Below are 21,628 nucleotides of genomic sequence, written 5' to 3' on the forward strand. Positions count from 1 at the left end.
CAAGTCCATTGTCTATCCTCTAAGTGATAGCTCTAAGTATGGAAATGAGAAATAGGTATGTTAGCGCTTGTCAATGGCGACCTTCCTAGTGGTAGCTCTTATGTTCATTGCATTGATACCTTCAAGTCCATTGTCTATCCTCTAAGTGATAGCTCTAGGTATGGAAATGACAAATAGGTATATTAGCGCTTATCAATGGCGACCTTCCTAATGGTAGCTCTTATGTGCATTGTGCCTTCAAGTCCATTGTCTATCCTCTAAGTGATAGCTCTAGGTATGGAAATGACAAATAGGTATATTAGCGCTTATCAATGGCGACCTTCCTAATGGTAGCTCTTATGTGCATTGTGCCTTCAAGTCCATTGTCTATCCTCTAAGTGATAGCTCTAGGTATGGAAATGTAAAAAAGGTATATTAGCGCTTAGCAATGGCGAACTTTTTAGTGATAGCTCTTATGTACATTGAGTTGGTACCATCAAGTCCACTGTCCATCCGCTAAACGATGGCTCTAGGTATTAAAATAAGACATAGGTATATTTGCGCTTTGCAACAGTCTTAGTGGTTGATTTTTAAGTTAATAGGGTTGATACATCAAGTCCATTGTCTATCCTCTATTGTGATAGCTCTAAAAGGAAACAAATAGTCTGTCTATCCTCTAGTCAGACAGTTCACTACTAGTGCTTAACTAGGTGACTCTCCAAGTGGTGTTCTCTTGTTGGTTAGGTTGGTACCAATAATCATCACCCATACGTTGGAAGCTTGAAATATAATAAGATTAGAGTAATTTGGAAGAAATTGCTTACTATAATAAGGCTATCTCTTGCCTGTATCCTCTTAACACTCTTTCTGTTTTTATTGTTAGGGTATGTTATCATCATCTTATATTGTAAGTATCATTCGGAGAAGATAACATTATTATCACCACTTAACAGAGACTGTGGGATGGGATTATGTACTGTTATAATATAGTATAATATCATTTTTAAGTATGGTTATCTTGTATTGAACCAATTATAATCCTCTAAATGTTTTAAGTGTTATCTTGAATAAGTTATGTATCTTGTCTACCAATGGTGTAGATGACCTCTGTAATATCGAGTACTACTGTCTCATAGGTACTTCTTGATGAACAGGGTAAACATGAAGTGCTTCTGTCATCTAATTATCTGAACTTGTCAAATTATTTCCGAGTTAATTATTTACTTTTCTATGCCATTCTGTGGTTATATTTCACTGGGTCTCTTCGTTTTATTACAAAACTGCTCTTTTCATTCGCTGATAGTAAGTTATCAACCACCACATAAGTCAAGAACACGAATTACGAAAAGAAACAAAAATAAAAATCTTTTTTTTTTGTGACAGATGAAAATAAAAACGCGGCAATCAGGGACTGAAGACAAGGCTTAGGCCTATTTTGATCGTGATTTTCGAATATTAAATTACTAAAGTCAAGACTGTATAGTCCTCAGATCTTTGCCTGCCTTATATAAGGCGAATTTAAACAACAACAACATCGGAACAAAGTATAACATTTAAATCACTGTTATAACACGAACACGATACAATTTTAATATTATTATTATTTCTGTTAATAAAACTAGTTACTTTTATTAGTAATAAGTGCCGACTTAAGTTACTTCTTCGAATGTTAGGATTATAAAATTATAACCTCAAAAAAAGTAATTTGTTTTCGACAATAAAAGGAATCGAATTGAATTGATCATAATTATAATCTTCTCTTGTTTTAGTAGATGGATAATGTTAAGACTTACCAGTTTAATCCACATTTTGTTTTATCAAAAAGAACTTACGCTCGTCGTCTTCCACATTTTTTCTTTGGTACTGTTTCTAGCTTATTTAAAGAAAAAAGCACTTGATTATGTAAGTAACAGATTTGTCGCACTACATCAATCATGTTTTTGCGTTAAATATTAGTTTTCAATTAGTTTAAAATACTGTTTATTTACGGAGGCGAAGTGACGCGCCGGTGCACAAAAACCGTAATGACATTAGTTGACAGGTGCGCTCGGAAGCGGGAAACTAACTTTTTTTTTTAGCTTTGGATATGAGCTTTGAAAATTGTGACGATGCTGGAGCATAAGACGTAGACTACACTGTTAAAAAACCTCTCGAACAAGGAGCGAGTATAATTATGTCCCTTTAAAACTAAAAGTTATTAAAATGAAAATAATAATAATAAAATTGGTCGAGCAGGCGCCATAGTCCCCATAACTCCAGTATCCCGGTCCACTAACCCCCAACCCAATAGCCCAGTTCCCTTTGTTCCCATAATCTGCAATAGTCCTACACGAACCGGGGATTGACTTTGGGTGCACTCCCATAGTGCATACAGGGATAATCGCCGGTTGGTGTCACACCACATTTAGATTAAACTGTCTTAAGGGGCCTCTACGTGTTGGCTTCGGGCCCCACGCACGCCTTCTAAAAGTTTGGGCCTCCATAGGCCCGAGATATGAAAAAGACATACAATAATAATAATGAAATAAAGTATAAAGTAATGCCATATAATGTAAGTATAATGCCATTTGCAATCTTATAGTCGTAACGCCGACAGTCCTTTTAAAATCCAAACTCCATTGTTTTACTATTGTGTCTGGAAACCTCGGCTTTACTAGGATATAGATTTGCCACATGCACGTCGAAAAATATAATACAAACAACAAGAATAAAAAAAAGTTAAATCTCGACCCGGAACGCCGTCTCTATGTGCCTTTATGTGTTCGCGTCTGTGTACATAATCCTTAATTCTGTTATAAATTTGACAAATTCCCTCTCGTCACTCCGGCAAGTGCAAAGGCAAACATTTTAGTGATTTTAGCCCCTCCGATAAATCACGGCTAACATAGTTCGCGTTAACTTTTAATATTCCCTACGAAATTGGTAGACAGAGGTCGGTTATTTATGTGGCTTGGTCTGGCTTGATTTATACGCCGCGGCTTGCAAGCTTGGGGTTGGGTTAATTGAAAGGAGATGTAAGGAAAATGTGTTAAACATTCAAGAATAACGAAAAAATCACGTGTCAAATACGGACTGTCATTAATCTTTAAAAGTTCTTTACGGAATTTTGTATACACCCACTGAAAAGTCGTAGGTTCGAATTATTAACCAATCAAAATCTTCTTCACGCTTATTTCCCAACGGAGTAAGCAGAGACTATGTAATTCCATTTGTTTCGATCCTGACACACTTCTTTTGCCACTTATTTTTCTTCTTCTCTTCTCTTCTTCTCCAAAATCTTCTCTTCTTTTATCGTGTTGGTTGTGAGGTGGATGACTAACCTCAAAAACCCTAGTGTCAGGATTACTATTCAGCCGCCAAAGGCTGACATGGCTCATGTAACGACTACATACTTACATCAGTAATTAGTAACCAGGACAAAAGGCTTAACGTGTTTTGGATCATCTTATCGACAATCAGGTGATTGGCCTGTAATGACCTGATTTTGTTGTCCCCACGAGGATTCGACTCCGGGACCTTCGGAAGTCCACCAATAGAAATGATTAGTTTTAACCCGAGCAGTTAGGTTACAAAAGGAACTTTTCTTTTAACTTACACCACCTCCTCCAGTTATTAGTCAGAGAGCGTGCGATCTCCAGATGAACGATGGGTGTTATGGATATGAAGAGCCCTTGAAACATGACGTTACGTCACGGATATTTGAATCCGGGACCTCCGAAAGTCGACCAACTAAAATAATTGGTTTAAACCCGATCAGTACGCATAATGAGCCATCTTAAAGTCTAAATGCGGAAAACAGAGCCCACTAACCAACTAAACCCGATCAGTTTGGTTACAAAAGAAACATTTCTTTTAACTTACACCACCTCCTCTAGTTATTAGTCAGAGAGCGTGCGATCTCCGGATGAACGATGGGCGTTATGGATATGACGAGCTCTTGAAATATGACGTCACATCGATAGGGGCTGATTTTCCAACCCTTGCATCTGTATGCTTAAAGGGAGAGACTTGTATAATGAGAATGGTGTCTAGTTGCGATGTATTTGTGTCTCGGTAGGAATTTAAAAAAAAGAAACCACTACTACTACTACTGGGAACGGAAGGCAAGAGAGAAACCAAATAAAAAATAATTATAATAAAAAAGTTTATTTAAGGTAAAATCTACGACACACATATACATTTACAACATTAAAATATACACACATTACATTAATATTCCAACCACTGCCCTATTTTTCCCTAAAAAAGTAGCATGGAAAATGCTGCACCGACAAGAGCGTGGCTCTTAAATTGATGATGATGAGGAATCTAACAATGTACGATAAGGTGCAAATATCCAAACAGTTTCTTGCAAAGTAATAAATTAACTGTTTGCACTTAAGAGCTCCTGGTTACATGTCGTTTCTGTAATAGACCAAAAACACCTATATATAAACATAACATAACATAAAATATATACGTCCCACTGCCGGGCACAGGCCTTCCCTCAATCAACAAGAGGGGGTATGCAGCATACTCCACCACGCTGCTCCACTGCGGGTTGTTGGAGGTGTTTTTCGGCCGGGACCAACGGCTTAACGTACTCTCCGAAGCACGGAATCATCTTACTTTTTTAGACAATAAGGTGATTCAAGCCTGAAAAGTGCTTAACAAACAAAGGACAGTCTCACAAAGTGAATTCGACAATGTCCCCATCGGGAATCGAATCCGGAACTCCACGCTCTTACCACTAGACCAGTGAGCATGTTTAAAAACACCTACAATAACATACAATTTATAATTATAATGGTTCATAATTTCACAACTGTTTACAAATAACTTTTACTCTTTGATTATACAGGTATGAGTAATATCATGTACCCACTTTAGAACCCTGTCGCACTATTATATGTGACATTTAATGAGACTTAGGGTTTAATTTGTCAAAAAAGCTAATGTGACATGGTATCAAAGTGTATACATTTTAGTACTCGTGGCCGTACAGACGCTTTAAAAAGGCATATCGAAGCAATTAATCTAAAAATCAATCAATAATTATTTATTGCACAAAGATATATTAGTATAGGACATAACCGTTGATTGTCCGGAACTTCTGTCTAAATTGCATTTACGCGCAAATATTCGTAGTTTGAGGCAACGTCCTATTTTATGGGCACCTTTTGCGAGAACTAACTATAGGCATAATACCTACTTGATACGATCTATTGACAGTTTTAACAGCTTACCTGAGTACGATCTAGACTTGTTTTGTTCTAAAGTATCCATGATGCGACAAAAAATTGCGAAAACTTTCTTTGAGACACAAGTGACTTACTAGCTCTAGTTTGAGAACGTCAAATGTTTGTACCTACCTTACTTAACCTGCTTTAACCTACTTATTTAATTCTTGATTTTTATGATTGTAAAAGGGTAAATAACTTAGCCACTGTTAGGTGGAGACTTGTAATTAGCCTTTAGTTATTGTCTGGTTATTATGTTAGAAAATGTATATGGCCGTAAGTCTTCCTCAAAATAAATAAATAAATAAATAAACAAACGGGTTGTGAGGTGAATTTAGCAACCTCATCAACCACGGTGTCAGGGTTGATGAACCGCCAAAGACATGGCTCATGTAATGATTACTCACTTACATCACCATCACATGCCTTCCGAAGCACGGGTTTTTTTAAAATAAATTACGTACCAACGTTAGCGATAAAGAAGCTTATAAAAAGCGAAACACGTAGTTTTATTTCGACGCTAAACAAGTACAAAGTCTTTTCCGCCGGCACTAAACAGATTTGAGTCAACATATAACCGATGATTTTATCTAGATCGAGTCTCAAACTGTACAAAGCTGGTCTTAATGAGAGCTTGAGCGAAACTTACTGCAACTTGTTCCGTAAGACCACTGGTTGCAGGGTTACTCAAATTCAAATTCAAAATTCAAAAATATCTTTATTCAGTAGGTAACATAGTTACACTTTGAATCGTCAATTTTTACATAACGAACGTCTCATCCGCCTAAAACTACTGCAGCTTCTCACAACCTGTATAGCCGGGGAAAAGAAGCTGCAAGAAAAACCTCGGCACAGGGCCCTAGACGTTCTTTAAAAAAAATAAAAATAAACATAAAATATTGGTATACAATTGAGTAATTTAGCTGCCTAATATCAGTTCTCAGACAGTTAATCCCATGCATTCATATCTTCTAAATAATCACTAACTTTATAATTACCTTTTTTGTAAAGTTTTTGTTTAACTACTGTCTTGAAACAGCTCGGCTGATACAAATATAAGAACAAATACTTTACACACAACATACAAAACAAGTTTTAAACATCTGAAACATCCCTCCAAAGGTTTCGTTTCGATGTCACTAACACTTATATTAGAAACAATATTTTATTATAATAATACAATTTGTCGCACAATCAGAAACATACGTAACTTGGTCACGTCCAACTAGGCTTCTGAATCTGACCTGGTCCAAACGAACCCATTACACTAGCGGCATGGCCCCGTTGCACAGCCACTGACAGGCGTTGGACCAGGTAAGACGCAGACGCAGGGGGTGACCCTAGACCCCCTCTGAACAATATATTTTCAAGTAGAGTCAGTACCTTGTGCTAGCCCTACTAGATGTTATCTTCAACATTAAACTTGGAAGTTTACAAGCTAAATTAAGTGAGATGTTTCCAGTCTCTTCATAGAGTAAAGATGACGGTCCGCAGACAACTTGTTAATCTTTTACGCGAGGATATTAAGTGGAGAGTCCTTAGCGTAGATACACTTAAGTAATATTATAATGAGAAAAAGTATAGAGGATAATCTCCGTTACTACAGAGCCGGTTTAGAAAATATTTTTCACTAAATAACTTTGTTTTTAAGCTGAACTGGGAGCGAATAAAAAAAGACGCGTTGAGCTGCATTAATATTCTTAAGAATATCGTAAAAATAACGTAATAATATCGTAAAAAAGTTTACACAGCGTGTCGCATATATACGAGTAGATACAACTTCCAACATTACACCGTTGGATCGCGTTGGATCAATTTTGACGTGACTCATTGCAGATTTGCCGCAGATGGCATTAACTACTTGGTCGGGCAAATGGGGAGCAACGGTTAAGACAACAGGCCTGAGGGTGCCCAGTTGGGCGCGAACCTCAGCTCAGGGCGTCTGAGAGGAAAAATATTTGAAAGAATTAATCGATCCCAGTGGGTCGATAGCGATAAGCGCTGATTGAGGGAAATCGCGGCGGGGTCGGCAGGGTCCATCGCGTTGGGTCGTCAATCGCTACTCATGATACCAACTTGTGGCTAGTGGAGTACAGTCATTAGCAATATAATGAACCCACTTTAGGACTCTGTCGCACTAACATATTTGACATTTAGTGACATTTACAGTTCAATTTGTCAAAAAAGTTAATGTGACATGGTACCAAAGCGTACTGTGGTAAGCTCGGTACCCCGGTTGACCATCCTTTGGCAGCAGCACACCTTCGCCACCATGACAACACTTCAGGGATATCACTGAATGGCCAAAGACCCCCCCCCCTGGCAAGGCTCACATAACGTGTACTTTTAGTCTTCTTCCATCGTGTGGGTTGTGAGGTGGAGTACCAACCCCATCAAACCTGGTGTCAGGGTCACTATTGAGCCGCCAAAGGCCCTGCTGACATGACTCATGTAACGACTAATTACTTACATTAGTAATGTAACGTGTACTTTTAGTAACTAGTACCACCATTAGGATCTGAAAGAGTAGAGACTTAATTTTGGTCGACCAGACTAAATTAGGAACATTTATGAAACAAATAAAAGTGAAGGTGCAGGTCGTGTCGTATCAGGAGTTGAAGATTTTGGTGGGAAGAAGTGAGGAATGGCGATTACTCCGCCGACAAGAGCGCTGCTCTTAAATAAAGAGAGAGAGAGAGAGACAGACTAAATTAGGTACATTCTCAACAAAGTATATTGAATGCAGTATATATTAAGTCGTATATACTAGAGGTCTCCCAAGGATATTGAGAGACCTCTAGCATATGATGACATAGAAACTTATCGTTGCTAAAGCAAATTGGAATCAAAGTTAAACCTAGATGTTCGTATTAAGTTAGCTCTTAACTGGAATAGTTATAAGACAAGTTAGTCGGTCTATTCGCAAGTACACTTCGATAGCATTAGCTTGTCTGAAGTAAATGTCTATTTGAGAATGTACGGTCACGAGCACTAATACTAATTAATTAATATGTACATACACTTTGGTACCATGTCACATTAACTTTTTTGACAAATTGAACTGTAAGTCTCACTAAATGTCAAATATGTTGGTGAGACAGAGTTCTAAAGTGGGGTACATTATATTGCTCATGACTGTACCTACTAAGGTAAACAGCCTCCATGGTCTAGTGGTTAGAGAATTGGGATCTGGAGGTCTCTTCAAACTTTTTATTCGGTGAAATTCGTAAAACTGATATCGACTTTAGTATTCGGGAACCACTAACCAAGTTTTGATCGCGATATTACGGACTTCCATCGACTTTACCATTCGCCACAGCGCACGCGCATAAGCGGACGCGGTAAACCATTTTTTTTGACGTGATTTGTTGTAGATTTGCCGCAAATGGCATTAACTACTTGGCTGGACAAATGAGGAGCGCTGAGGGCTCTCACTTGGAACAAAATTTAAGACAACATGCCTGAGGGTGCCTAGATGGCGGCTATTCAAAAAGTACAAACAACATGTAACAACAAAAAAAAGAAGAAAAGGTTACAATACAATAACTCTTTACTGCACACAAAAGAAACACACAATTCAATTACATCTTCCACCCATTATTATTCTGATCTAAAGAAAGAGAAGCAATATAGGTAGCAACATAATTCTATGCATAATGTGATCCAAATATCGAGCAACAATTATTTTTATAAAGGGTGTTAGTGACATCGTAACGAATACTGAGGGGGATGATTCAGACCATGATTTTGAGTTGATATCAAGTGGAATTTTCTTTTTTTTTTAATTATTTTCAATTCTATACTTTTGCGATGAAAAATTCCACTTTATATTAACTCAGAATAATCAGCTTGAATCATCCCCCTCAGTATTCGTTACGATGTCACTTACACCCCGCACTAGTACATACTGTAGCCGTACAAGTAGGTATGGGTGTTAGTGACACCGTAACGAATACTGAGTGGGATGATTCAGACCATGATTCTGAGATGATATCAAGTGGAATTTTCAGTCGGAAATATCATGAAAATTTTTGTTTTTTTTTCAAGTTATTTTCTGTTCCATACTTTTGCGACAGAAAATTCCACTTGATATCAACTCAGAATCATGGTCTCAATCATCCCTCAAAGTTTTCGTTACGATGTCACTAACACCCTGTATACTTTTGCCATTAGATTGTATTGTGGAATAATTCTGTACCATAGTAATGAGAAAACAGGTAATTATTATGTTAGTGATCCGGAGGTTCCGGGTTCGAAACCCGGTGAGGAAATATCACAAAAATTACTTTGTGATCCCTAGTTTGGTTATGACGTTACAGTCTGATCAACTGATTTTCCGAAAGTAAGATGATCCACGTTAAGCCGTTAGTCCCGGTTACTACTTACTGATGTAAGTAGCCGTTACATGAGTCATGTCAGGGGCCTGTGGCGGCTCAATAGTAACCCTGACACCAGGGTTGATGAGGTTGGTAATTCACCTCACGACCCACAGGAGAGAAGAAGATACAAGGCACCAAACGACTGAAGAAATCTATCAATTATCGCTTCCGCTCCCGCTTCCGCCTATTCATTATGGACGGGGCCTCAGATCGAAAATCTCATTCGACGTCACTCCCGAAAAGTTTCCTGACATCAAGTGTTGGTCACAGAAAGTGCCAGGAAATTTCTAGAACTCCGATGTTCCTAACTTTACCTATTTCGTTGTGATTTTCAATTTTAACAGGCAGGCAGTGTTATGTTGTATTAACTTTATTTGTAAGGAGCCATTTTTCGCGGTTATGTGCTCGTAGGAAAGGGAGGAAGGGGAGGTCTTTGCCCAGCAGTGGGATCTTGTAGGCTAGATTAGATTAGATTTTGTAAGAAGCTGCGTTTGACAGCTTTCTGATGTATAATAGAGGGGTAGATAATTGATATCACGTGATTTCCAGGACTTGTGCCCCCTCCGGTTGATTGAGGGGAGGCCTGTGCCCAGCAGTGGGACGTATATACAGTTTATGTTAATGGTAATAGGCTCACCCCCTAATACATGGGACTTGGTAGCGACGTGTTAGTGACATCGTAACGGATACTAGGGGTATGATTCAGACCAAGATTTCCCCATTTCTCCGGCCAAGTAGTTAATGCCATCTGCGGCAAATCTACAATAAGTCACATCAAAAAAAGGAAAAAAACAGACCATGATTCTGAGTTAATATCAAGTGGAATTTTACGTCGCAAAAGTATGGAACTGAAAATATTTTTCTGAAATACTTACTAAATTTTTCATGAATTTGTATATTAACTAAAATAAAGTTCGTGTCTTGGCAGACACAAGAATTGGCACAATTTTAATGTGTAATTTCTCAGGGGTGGACTCAGGTGGCTTTTGGGCGTGACTTGAGCCCCTTAGCCGCCCTAAATCCGCTACTGTTCGAAACGGTAAAACTTGTGAAAACGCAAGATAAATTACCGAGATCTCTTACAACGTCTTAAACGGTTTCCGATCGGAGGAAAATGTATGGGGTGATAAAAATTTATACTCACAACCTCAAGTTTTAGCGGTCCCGTGAGGAGTTTCCGGGGAAATACACGGTATGCTAATCCAGAACTTAGGCAAATCGGCTTTTTTAGGATTTTATGTATTCTTGTTATTGGATTACGAAAGCGGTATATAAAGCGAAAGTTGATGGTACGGCTGGCAGAGGTAGACCTTGGTCTACGTCTGCCATCTCCAATTTGGTCAATGTACGTTCTTCTACACATTCTTCTTCGGTCTTGTACGTTAGAAGAACGTAAATTGACCAAATTGTAGATGTCCGTAGAAAAGATTTAGTACGATCTACTCTGAACCAGCGTGCGTGTATGAAACGATTGATGAATGCGGAGAAAGCAAGAGAAGTGTGTCAGGATCGAAGCAAATCGAATTCCATAGTCTCTGCTTACCCCGGTGGGATAGACAGAGGTACATCCATCGCAAGATGAACTAAGTACCCACCCACCGAGCTTTCTGTTAGACCAACGTGATAGGTGGTAAGCAGCATCGTCGTCTATAATGGTCGAGCCAACTGTATTAGTGAAAACTGCACTTAAATAATAATAACATTTAGATTAAACTGTCTTAAGGGGCCTCTACGTGTTGGCTTCGGCCCCACGCACGCCTTCCAAAAGTCCGGGCCTCCATAGGCCCGAGATATGAAAAAGACATACAATAATAATAATATATTATGTTTTTACAACAACTCTTCTCCTTAACACACGATATTGGGTGGATTACCAACCTCATCAACCCTAGGGTGGTATTAATAAACGAATCTCAGCATTGACGTGATCTTGAGGGCTGTCTCGAAGCTGAGATTAGTTTATTAATACCACCCCTAGTGTCGGGGTTATTATTGAGCCACCAAAGGCCCCTGACATGGCTCATGTAACGACATTATACTTACATCAATAAGTAGTAACCGGGACCAACAGCTTAACGTGCCTTCCGAAGCACGGATCATCTTGCTGTCGCAAGTTACAAGCATTTAAGACATTGATATGCCCAATACCATTGACAAACGGTTCAGACTATTAACTGCCTTTGTAAACACCAGTTCTAACAACCATTATGTACACGAATATATCTTATGAAATCGTAATATCCCCATTGTCTCCCGCACAATGGATTCTCATTTCGGAATCTAATACACCGTGTATGTGGTGACTACATGCCTCGTTGTTTTTGGACTGTCCTGGAGGGGTTTATATCATTGCCGCATGGATGAGCGATATTAGGGCAATGATGCCAGTAACAGACGGTTGACCATTTTTGATGACGTCGTAACTCAGTATTTCAACGGCCTCTGTGGTCCAGTGGTTGAGCGTTGGGCCCACAATCCGGAGGTCCCTGGTTCAAATCCCGGTGGGACATATCACAAAAATCACGTTGTGATCCCTAGTTTGGTTGGGACATTACAGGCTGATCACCTGATTGTCCAAAAAGTAAGATGATCCGTGCTCCGGAAGGCGCGTTAAGCCGTTGGTATCGGTTACTACTTACTGATGTAAGTAATTGTTACATGAGCCATGTCAGGGGCCTTTAGCGGCGGAATAGTAACCCAGACACCAAGGTTGATGGGGTTGGAAATTCACCTCACAACCCACACGATAGAAGAAGACTCATTATGTCATAGAACTATCCGACAACAGCGACCTTAGTCTCTTCTCTCGTGCGCTCGAATGAGACCGGCAAAGCCGATCTTTTTTTGCACACGCGGTCACATTGGAAGCAGTAGCCGTCCATCCGAGTTGATGGGTTTGGGACCCGGCGTGTTTGGCGTTTTTAGTCAAGCTCTTTCAGACGATTTTGTTCAAAGTTAGCTACCATTGTTTTCACACAGTGACGCCATTCAGGTCTTAGCTCAGAGCACCGTGGTTTCCAGGGTGTGGCCGCTATAAATACCGTACAGCTACGAGGAGCCTAATGAAGAGATTCAGGAGCCACACCAAAGTACATATTATATATGGGCATCTCGGTGTTGGCGATGCTTCTCACTACGGCAACTCTGCGAGGGTTTTAATGTCATTTTTATTTTGGGTTTTACGTAGCTTAAACCACAATATGGAACTGAAAACATTTAAACATTTTATCTATAACTGTACCTAAATTTATGCACAATAAAAATCTTTATCTTTTTTATCTTTATCTTTAAAAAAGAAACTTGAAATGTCCGGGCTATGATATTACTAAAGTCTAACTGATGGGAATCGTGTATAGACGCTAAAATAGACAAAGTTTGCTCCATTTATCCAAAAACTATAAGTAATCCTGCCTCCCCTACCTGCATATAGGGGTGTAATGAAATTCCGCGGCGCGCGCTGAATCGCTGATCATTTGTCACATGTTGTACGCGTGACGTGTTAGATCCAGCGGTGGTATTTCCTTTAACAACATTCAGTTTTACTCTCCGACCTCCGTGATCCAGTAGTTGAGCGTCGGGCTCGTGATCTAGAAGTCCCAGGTTCGAATCCGGTGAGGAATTTCCCAAAAATCACTTTGTGAACCCTACTCTGGTTAGGACATTACAAGCTGATCACCCAAAGGTAAGATGATCAGGGCTTCGGAAGGCACTTTATTCCGTTAGTCCCGGTTACTAAGTGATGTAAGGAAGTAGTGTACTTAGTTAAGAGTATTTTGTAATTATTTATTTTTATTTTGGTGCAATCAAGTGTATTTGTATTGTACTGTAGTGGTAACATAAGCCCACGGTGGTAATAACCCTGACAGCAGGGTTGTTGAGGTTGGTTAACCATCTGACAACCCATACAGCAGAAGATTTTTTCTCCTCTCGATACATTTATTAATTGTATTATCATGGCTATCGTTCCATGATCGACGGACACAGAAAACTTACGCCTATAATAGGCAGAACTATACAGGGTGTTAGTGACATCGAACGAATTCTGAGGGGGATGATTCAGACCATGATTCTGAGTGAATATCAAGTGGAATTTTCCGTCGCAAAATTCATGATTTTTTTTTGAGTTTTTATTAATTATTTTTAATTCTATACTTTTGCGATCGAAAATTCCACTTGTTATTAACTCAGAATACTGAGCTAAATCATTTACGGTGTTCTTTAGTTATGTTGGCGTCATTGTATATTTATTGCACCATCCCGTGCTACAATGCATAAACTTCTTTCACCCTGAGTTTGCCTTGCAGAAATTGCTGTTTAGCAATAAGGCCGCCTATTGCGCTTATTTTTATTCGTATGTGTATGTCATTTGTACTTGTATGTCGTTGTGCAATAAAGTATTATTGATTGATTGATTGAACTATTATTCTTTAGAAAGACTTGTTACATTTGAACATAGAGTAAAGAATACTACGGGTAGACCGGTAACTCCCCGCACCAAATGGATCGTGTACTAGGTTCAAGATAAAGTATGAAATTCTGATTACTAAATAAAGACAGATCTAAAACTAACGAAAAACATTTTCTTTTTTCTATTTAACTTATTTATGAATTTTAATCAAGAAATACGTGTAAAGCCGGCATTTTATCACGTTTTTCTATGACACCACTATGTGCTTTTTTATATAAATTCCATAGTGATTTCGTGTTTTGACGTTTAGTAAAAAGTAACTGATTTGACTTGTTGGAAACTATCCTATTCGTATCGGGCGCTGCCATCACACCCTCTGGCATAGTCTTAAATAGCCGTACGGTCACGAGTGCTAATATGTATACACTTTGAAACCATGTCACATTAACTTTTTTGACAAATTAAACCATAGTCTCATTAAGTGTCAAATATCATAGTGCGACAGGGTTCTAAAGTGGGCACGTGTTATTGCTCATGACTGTACAGCTGCTAAGGAGCAAGGGAGAGCCCGCGAACGGAAGGCGAGGCAAGATGAGGTACTTAAGCTTTTAAGGTCAAAAGTGCAATAAAATACATAGTTAAACAATCATATTTATTTTAATCTTTCATTCATCATAGCACCTCACCATGTAACGTCATTAAACACATCACAGTCACGTGTCAAAGTAGTAGACAATATGACAAGAGGTTTGCATGAAAACACTTTTTTTATTTTTTTCGGACAATGTGCACTTCTGAAAAATTTGTCCCCGCACGACTGACAAGCATCATGGCGGCGCGTCATACGATGGATAAACGAATGTGATTGGTCAGTTTGAACTGCGAGTTTCGGCCGGTACCCCGTCTTACCCTCAACCCCGTCTTGCCCCCCCTTCCCCTTTGTCTCACTCGCACTAACGCGATAAGACTGAGATTTTTGTATAGAGTGTCCGGGGTGTGATCAAAGTTTAATATTAATTAGTGACAAAGTTAGCAAAACCGCGCGCGAAACAATCTTCTAACTTTGCAACTCCGAGCGAGGTGTAGGTTAGAACTCATTATAGTATTGATAGAACTTCTATGAACTGCGTGCTTCAGCACTAAATATACCTGGTACAAACATATACAGGGTGTTAGCGACATCGTAACGAATACTGAAGGGGATTATTCAGACCAAGTTTCTGAGTTAATATCAAGTTGAATTTTCCGTCGCTTTAGTGTTTCTTTTCATTATTTTCAGTTTCATACTTTTGCAACGGAAAATTCTACTTGATATCTACTCAGAATTATGTTCTGAATCTTCTCTCAAACTTTTCGTTACAAATACGTTACATTAACCTGTAACCTAACCTACGTATACCTACTTTGCCTCTTAAAAGATTAATGATTGTATGCAGTCGACTGACGTGTAAAGCAAGTTTATTTTCGTTCCGAGTATTAACAATGTGCCGATCACTATTTTTCCAAACCGTAGATTAACACGGACCTTTGGTCTTTGTTCCAAACAGATGATAAAATGGTTTCTAAAGGCGCTTACGTGGTTTTAACCATGGTATAAAAAAACAAGGTATGCTGAAAAGTGACAGCTAACATTTTAAAGTTAGCCCAGCTGAAGTCATCCCCTGCGTTGCCATTTCGTAAAAAAATATACACGACCAATTTTAGTTTTTTGAACTTTTAGTAAAATATTTAATAAAAATAATAAAATATTTAATTCTGATTGTGCATACATATTATGTTAGTACTTGAAGATACTTGCAAACTATGTTAGTACTTAGATTAAATGAAGTGGCATTACATGTTACTGGGCCACACGGCTTTCTTTTTTTTAAATTATTTAATTTTCAATTCAATAATAAAATTTACGTCATATAATTTACGTTGGAGATACCAATTTAATGGTAACACAGTGGTAACACTTACGGTCACGAGCATTAATATGTATACACTTTGGTACCATGTCACATTAACTTTTTTGACAAATTGAACTGTAAGTCTCACTAAATGTCAAATATGTTAGTACGACAGAGTCCTAAAGTGGGTACATTGTATTGCTCATGACTGTACATCATCAAACGGCTAGCAATGGCGGCTTTTGATAGGATTGAGCATAGGTACTCGGTGTTGAGGAGCTCGGTGGCGGAGGAGCTCGGTGGCGCAGCGGTAAACGCGCTCGGTCTGCGATTGTTGAAGTTAAGCAACTTTCGCAAAGGCCGGTGTCATAGGATGGGTGACCACAAAAAAAAAGTTTTCATCTCGAACTCCTTCGTGCTTCGGAAGGCACGTTAAGCAGTTGGTCCCGGCTGCATTAGCAGACGTTAATAACCATCAATCCGCACTGGGCCCGCGTGATGGTTTAAGGCCCGATCTCCCTATCCATCCATAGGGAAGGCCCGTGCCCGAGCAGTGGGGACGTTAATGGGCTGATGATGAGCATAGGTACCTGGTTTTGTTACACCATGGTTTTCACTATAAAGCAACGGCATGTATTGTATATGATGTAATAAACCTTTATCGCTACTAATAAGTTCTAACGCAATTACAAAGTTGTATAGTTAGAATATTGTTTCGCTGTGGTTTTGCTAACATTGTCGTAAAATTTAACCTCATATCGCCTCGTTACTCGTAATTTTGTTTCTAATTGTTAAACTAACTACAGAATAATTACTTATGTTACAAATAATTATTTGGAACTAGTGATGAATATAGGTATTCAGTCATACAGGGTGTTAGTGACATCGTAACGAAAACTTTGAGGGGTGGTTCAGGCCATGATTCTGAGTTGATATCAAATAGAAATTTCCGTCAAAAAAAGTATGGATTGGAAAATAATTAAAAAGAAAAGAAAAATTTTCATGAATTTTTTGACACGAAATTCCACTTGATATCAACTAAGAATCATGGTCTGAACCATCTCCCTCAGTATTTGTTACGGTGTCACTAACACCCATACCTACTTATATGGCTACCGTATGTACTTGTACGGGGTGTAAGTGTCATCGTAACGAATACTGAGAGGGATGATTCATCTGATTATTCTGAGTTAATTTTCCATCACAAAAGTATAGAATTGAAAATAATTTAAAAAAACTAAAAAAAAAATCATTAATTTTGCGACGGAAAATTCCACTTGATTTTAACTCAGAATCATGGTCTGAATCAACCCCTTCAGTATCAGATGATCCGTGATTCGTTACGATGTCACTAACACCCAGTATACCATCACATAAGCTCACCACTAAGGAGGAGGACCCGGGTTCGAATCCTGGTGGGGATAATTCACAAAAATCACTTTGTGCTCCCTAATTTGGTTAGGACATTACAGGCTAATCACCTGGGACCTGTTTCATAAAACTTACAATTGTAAATTACAACGACAATTTGGTGTTCATTGCGTAGCTAATATGAAACTGCAAAATATTCGTGATCACACACTCCGCAATGTACACCAAATTGTCAATGTAATTTACAATTGTAATTTTTATTAAACAGGCCCCTGATCGTCCAAAAGTAACATGATCCGTGCTTCGAAGGGTACGTTAAGCCGTTGGCCCCGGTCACTACTTACTGATGTAAGTAAGTAGTCGTTACATGAGTAATGTCAGGGGCCTATGGCGGCTCAATAATAACCCTGACACCAGGGTTGATGGAGTTGGTAATTCACCTCACAACCCACACGATAGAAGAAGACTGTTAGATATAAGTAAATAAATCTGTCTGTTATATTTTGATACTTAAACTGCTGAACTGATTTCGATGAAAGGTATATATATGTATAGTTTTAGACAGAACAGGATCGATCGGCGTAATATCGACTGATACACCGCTATCTAATGAACTGTATTCTGTATTTGACAGATCTAGATCGTACTGCGCATTGAAGCTATTGTTAAATGCTATCTATATTGATATACAGGGTGTTAGTGACATCGTAACGAATACTGAGGGGATGATTCAGACCATGATTCTGAGTTAATATCAAGTGGAATTTTCCGTCGTCCGATATCAACTCAGAATCATGGTCTGAATCACTCCTCAAAGTTTTCGTTACGATGTCACTAACAGCCTGTATTGTTCATAATTGTTTTAAAATAACACTGCTCTAAAACTCCTATACAATTTAAAGTTTCGCCTAACAAGTTAAAGTGATAAAGGTCACTTAATCTGCTTATCTTTAGACTATTAGAGCTAAGTATAAAAATAAACTTGACAAAAACAAATTAAGTATACATTGTTTTAAGTTTACGCGGTTATTATCATAATTAAAGCACATAATAACGGGTTCTTACCGCGTTTAAATGGGGATATGAGACTCACACAATCACACATTTAAACGCGGTAAGAACCCGTTATTATGTGCTTTAATTAAAAACAAATTATATTTTCCCTGGAAATACACGGCATACAACTAGTTCGAATACCTCACTGTCTATGACGTACAAAATGTACTTACAACACAACATACAAACTGGAATATATTGCGCTCCGTAAGCGCATTTTACTTCCAGAACGTATTCTCTCGAAATAGAATGTAAAAGGTTTTGCCTGACGCGTTTGCATGACTTACCCTTTTCAGAGCACTCAAATTCAAATGTAATATACGTGTAAGTGTTTGTACTGTACTGAACTATCTTTGCTTTTCTGGTGTGTCGACATGTCCTGGAAATGTGTGTTGTGTTGAAAACATTATAAAACGGTAGTGCAATCTGCCTAGACCTATTTTTAATAGGGAAGTATGTATGTTTAGGAAACATGTTTGTTGTACTTTCAAATTGATACACGTAAAATAACTATCCAGAGGACCCGGGGACGTATCCCTGTGGGAACATATCATGAAAATCACTTTGTGATCCCTAGTTTGGTTAGGACATTACATGCTGATTACATGATTGTCCGAAAGTAAGATGATCCGTACTTCGGAAGGCGCGTTAAGTCCCGGTTACTACTTACTGATGTAAGTAGGTTAGTCGTTAAATGAGGCATGTTAGGTGCCTTTGGTTTTAATAATCCCGACTCCAGGATTGATGAGGTTGGTAATTCACCTCACAACAGTCACAACCCACACGATAGAAGAAGACTTGTATAGACGACAAGTCTTTTCATTATGAATATCTATCTAGTTATGTGCTGTTACTTTATGTATATACGTATGTGACTCTAGAAATACTGGATCCTGGAGTATCCTTATCGAATTTGTATCTATCAAAACGAAATGAAAAATAAATCAGCAAGATACTAATTCCCGGTATCTACCGGGAACACAATAAATTATATCAGAAATCTTTCTGATATAATTTATTGTCAAATACCAAAAATAATTTCGATACCTACGTGTCTAAAAATTACAATAGTTTCATACTACCACACTCGTATCTTTAAATCTGTATCTTCTTCTTATCGTGTGGGTTGTGAGGTGGATTACCAATCTCATCAAGCCTGGTATCAGAGTTATTCAGCCGCCAAAGACCCCTGACATGGTTCATGTCAAACTCTAAATATATTCTGTCTTTAATGCAAAAGAACATTATCAAGACATTACATTATGAAGACGATATCAAAATGTATCTTTTTTGTTCCAGGTGAATGTGCCCCAACTCTTGCCCCTTGGAGGCCAACCAACGAAGTAACGACAAGCGAAGCAGTCCCAGTCCACCCCAACGATATTAACACACACGCCATATACGACATCAACGACATAGTTCACTTTGAAGACAACGATTTGGTCATGCGCGACGCAAAGAAACACGATCACAACATGCTTGACAATTCCGTTGAACAGTTCAAAGTCTTCACTGATATTAATAAAATACAACTTAATAGTAATAGTAAGAGTACAGGAGTAAATATTGACGTAGAAAATGATTTGAAAAGTGATGATCCAAAGACGATGCAAACGGATTTAGATGGAAAGTGCGAGTGCCAACATGGCGGCGGTTGCGTAGGAAAACTGTGCTTATGTCCGTTGGGCTACGCGGGTGAAAAATGCGAGATCACTTTGGATTTAAAGGTAAGTGATTTGAATTAAACATAACGTTTAATTGTATTCCGTATTCAGATTACTACAAAAGCTCTGTTGACTTAGTCGGATTATTCAGACAACCAAAGGAATTAGAATAAATTGCAAGAATCTTTGAACGTTTGCGCTCTGTTCTAATGTTGTGGTTACAGATTAAGAACTAAATTAGCTGACAAATATCTCAAAATCTTTTGATTACATAGGTAATACCTACTTTAACAAGCTAGAGCATAGATTAGCAAATCCAAATCGCCAAATGAGTGTACCATGACGACACAATAAAACTTCAGGACAAACCGAAGGACAGTACTCGTACAATTCTGACGACCCGATTACTCTAGCCGTAGAGGCGGCCAATCAGCCTGCAACAACACACATAACACTTCAGTACCGACCTCGCCGGTGCAGTCGACGGTTTCCCTCATTCCGCGCTTATTGCTCTCGGCTTGCTAGAGTCGATTAATTCTTTCAAATAACGTATAATCTTCTAAACGACGCGCGACGCCCTGGGCCGAGGTTCGCGCCCAACTAGGCACGCTCAGGCCTGTTGTCTTAAATTTTGTACCAGGTGAGAGCCCTCAGGGCTCCTCATACGTCCGACCAAGTAGTTAATGTCATATGCGACAAATCTACAATAATTCCGTCAAAATAAAACAAAACCAGGTACAATATGTATCATAATTGCCTCGTTATTTCACGACATTACATTATATGTGTGGGAATAACGTACAAGAATTTAAATCCGACCTTTTTATGTTCCACAAAGACAACCGTTGTCGTAAAACCATTTGAATAAAAGCTTTTAAACAACGGAGGGAATATAAAGCACTAAGCATACGATCTAGACGTCTGTAATACATCTTGCAAAGAATACTTAGGTACTTACATTGCGAACATCGCTCATCTCGCTACATTTCATTATCTCTGACGTGATGTGTCTGAGTGTCTCGGTGACGCAGCGGTAAACGCGCTCGGTCTGCGATTGTTGAAGTTAAGCAACTTTCGGCCGGTCATAGGATGGGTGACCACAAAAAAAAGTTTTCATCTCTAGCTCCTCCGTGCTTCGGAAGGCACGTTAAGCCGTTGGTCCCGGCTGCATTAGCAGTCGTTAATAACCATCAATCCGCACTGGGCCCGCGTGATGGTTAAAGGCCCGATCTCCCTACCCATCCATAGGGAATGCCCGTGCCCCAGCAGTGGAGACGTTAATGGGCTGATGATGATAAGTGGACAACAAAAGTGAAAAAATAAAAGTTTAAAACTAAAACCCGACCACGGAAAAAGTATTGTTAGATAGTAAAGAATCGATTGACCTAATATCGACTGATACATCGCTATGCTCATAAACGTCACAACACAACACTACTTTGACAGATTTAATTCTTACCACGCATTGAGACGATTGTAAAATGTTATCTTATTGAAATTTAATCAATAATTGTACCGAACTGGTTCTATTTAATAGTATGAAACAAGAAATATTTCTCTAAAATTCTTTCGAATTTAGGAGATAGCCGTGGTCGTTTACCGTAGTACGCAAACTCTCAGGACAGATCTTAGATTGGCATTCGAGGACGACAATTTAATG

At 38.7% G+C, this 21,628-nt stretch overlaps 1 protein-coding gene across 1 annotated transcript in view; it reads left to right on the top strand.

Moving 5' to 3' along the window:
* LOC126377509 (pikachurin-like) overlaps positions 1 to 21,628 on the top strand; it is a 250,069-nt gene that overhangs the window by 205,248 nt on the left and 23,193 nt on the right. The window contains exon 10 of the mRNA XM_050025256.1: positions 19,604 to 20,031. Within this exon, the coding sequence (XP_049881213.1) occupies positions 19,604 to 20,031 (428 nt within the window). The remainder of the gene's footprint in view (positions 1 to 19,603; positions 20,032 to 21,628) is intronic.

Source organism: Pectinophora gossypiella, chromosome 23, assembly GCF_024362695.1.
Source record: "Pectinophora gossypiella chromosome 23, ilPecGoss1.1, whole genome shotgun sequence".
Lineage (NCBI taxonomy): Eukaryota > Metazoa > Arthropoda > Insecta > Lepidoptera > Gelechiidae > Pectinophora > Pectinophora gossypiella.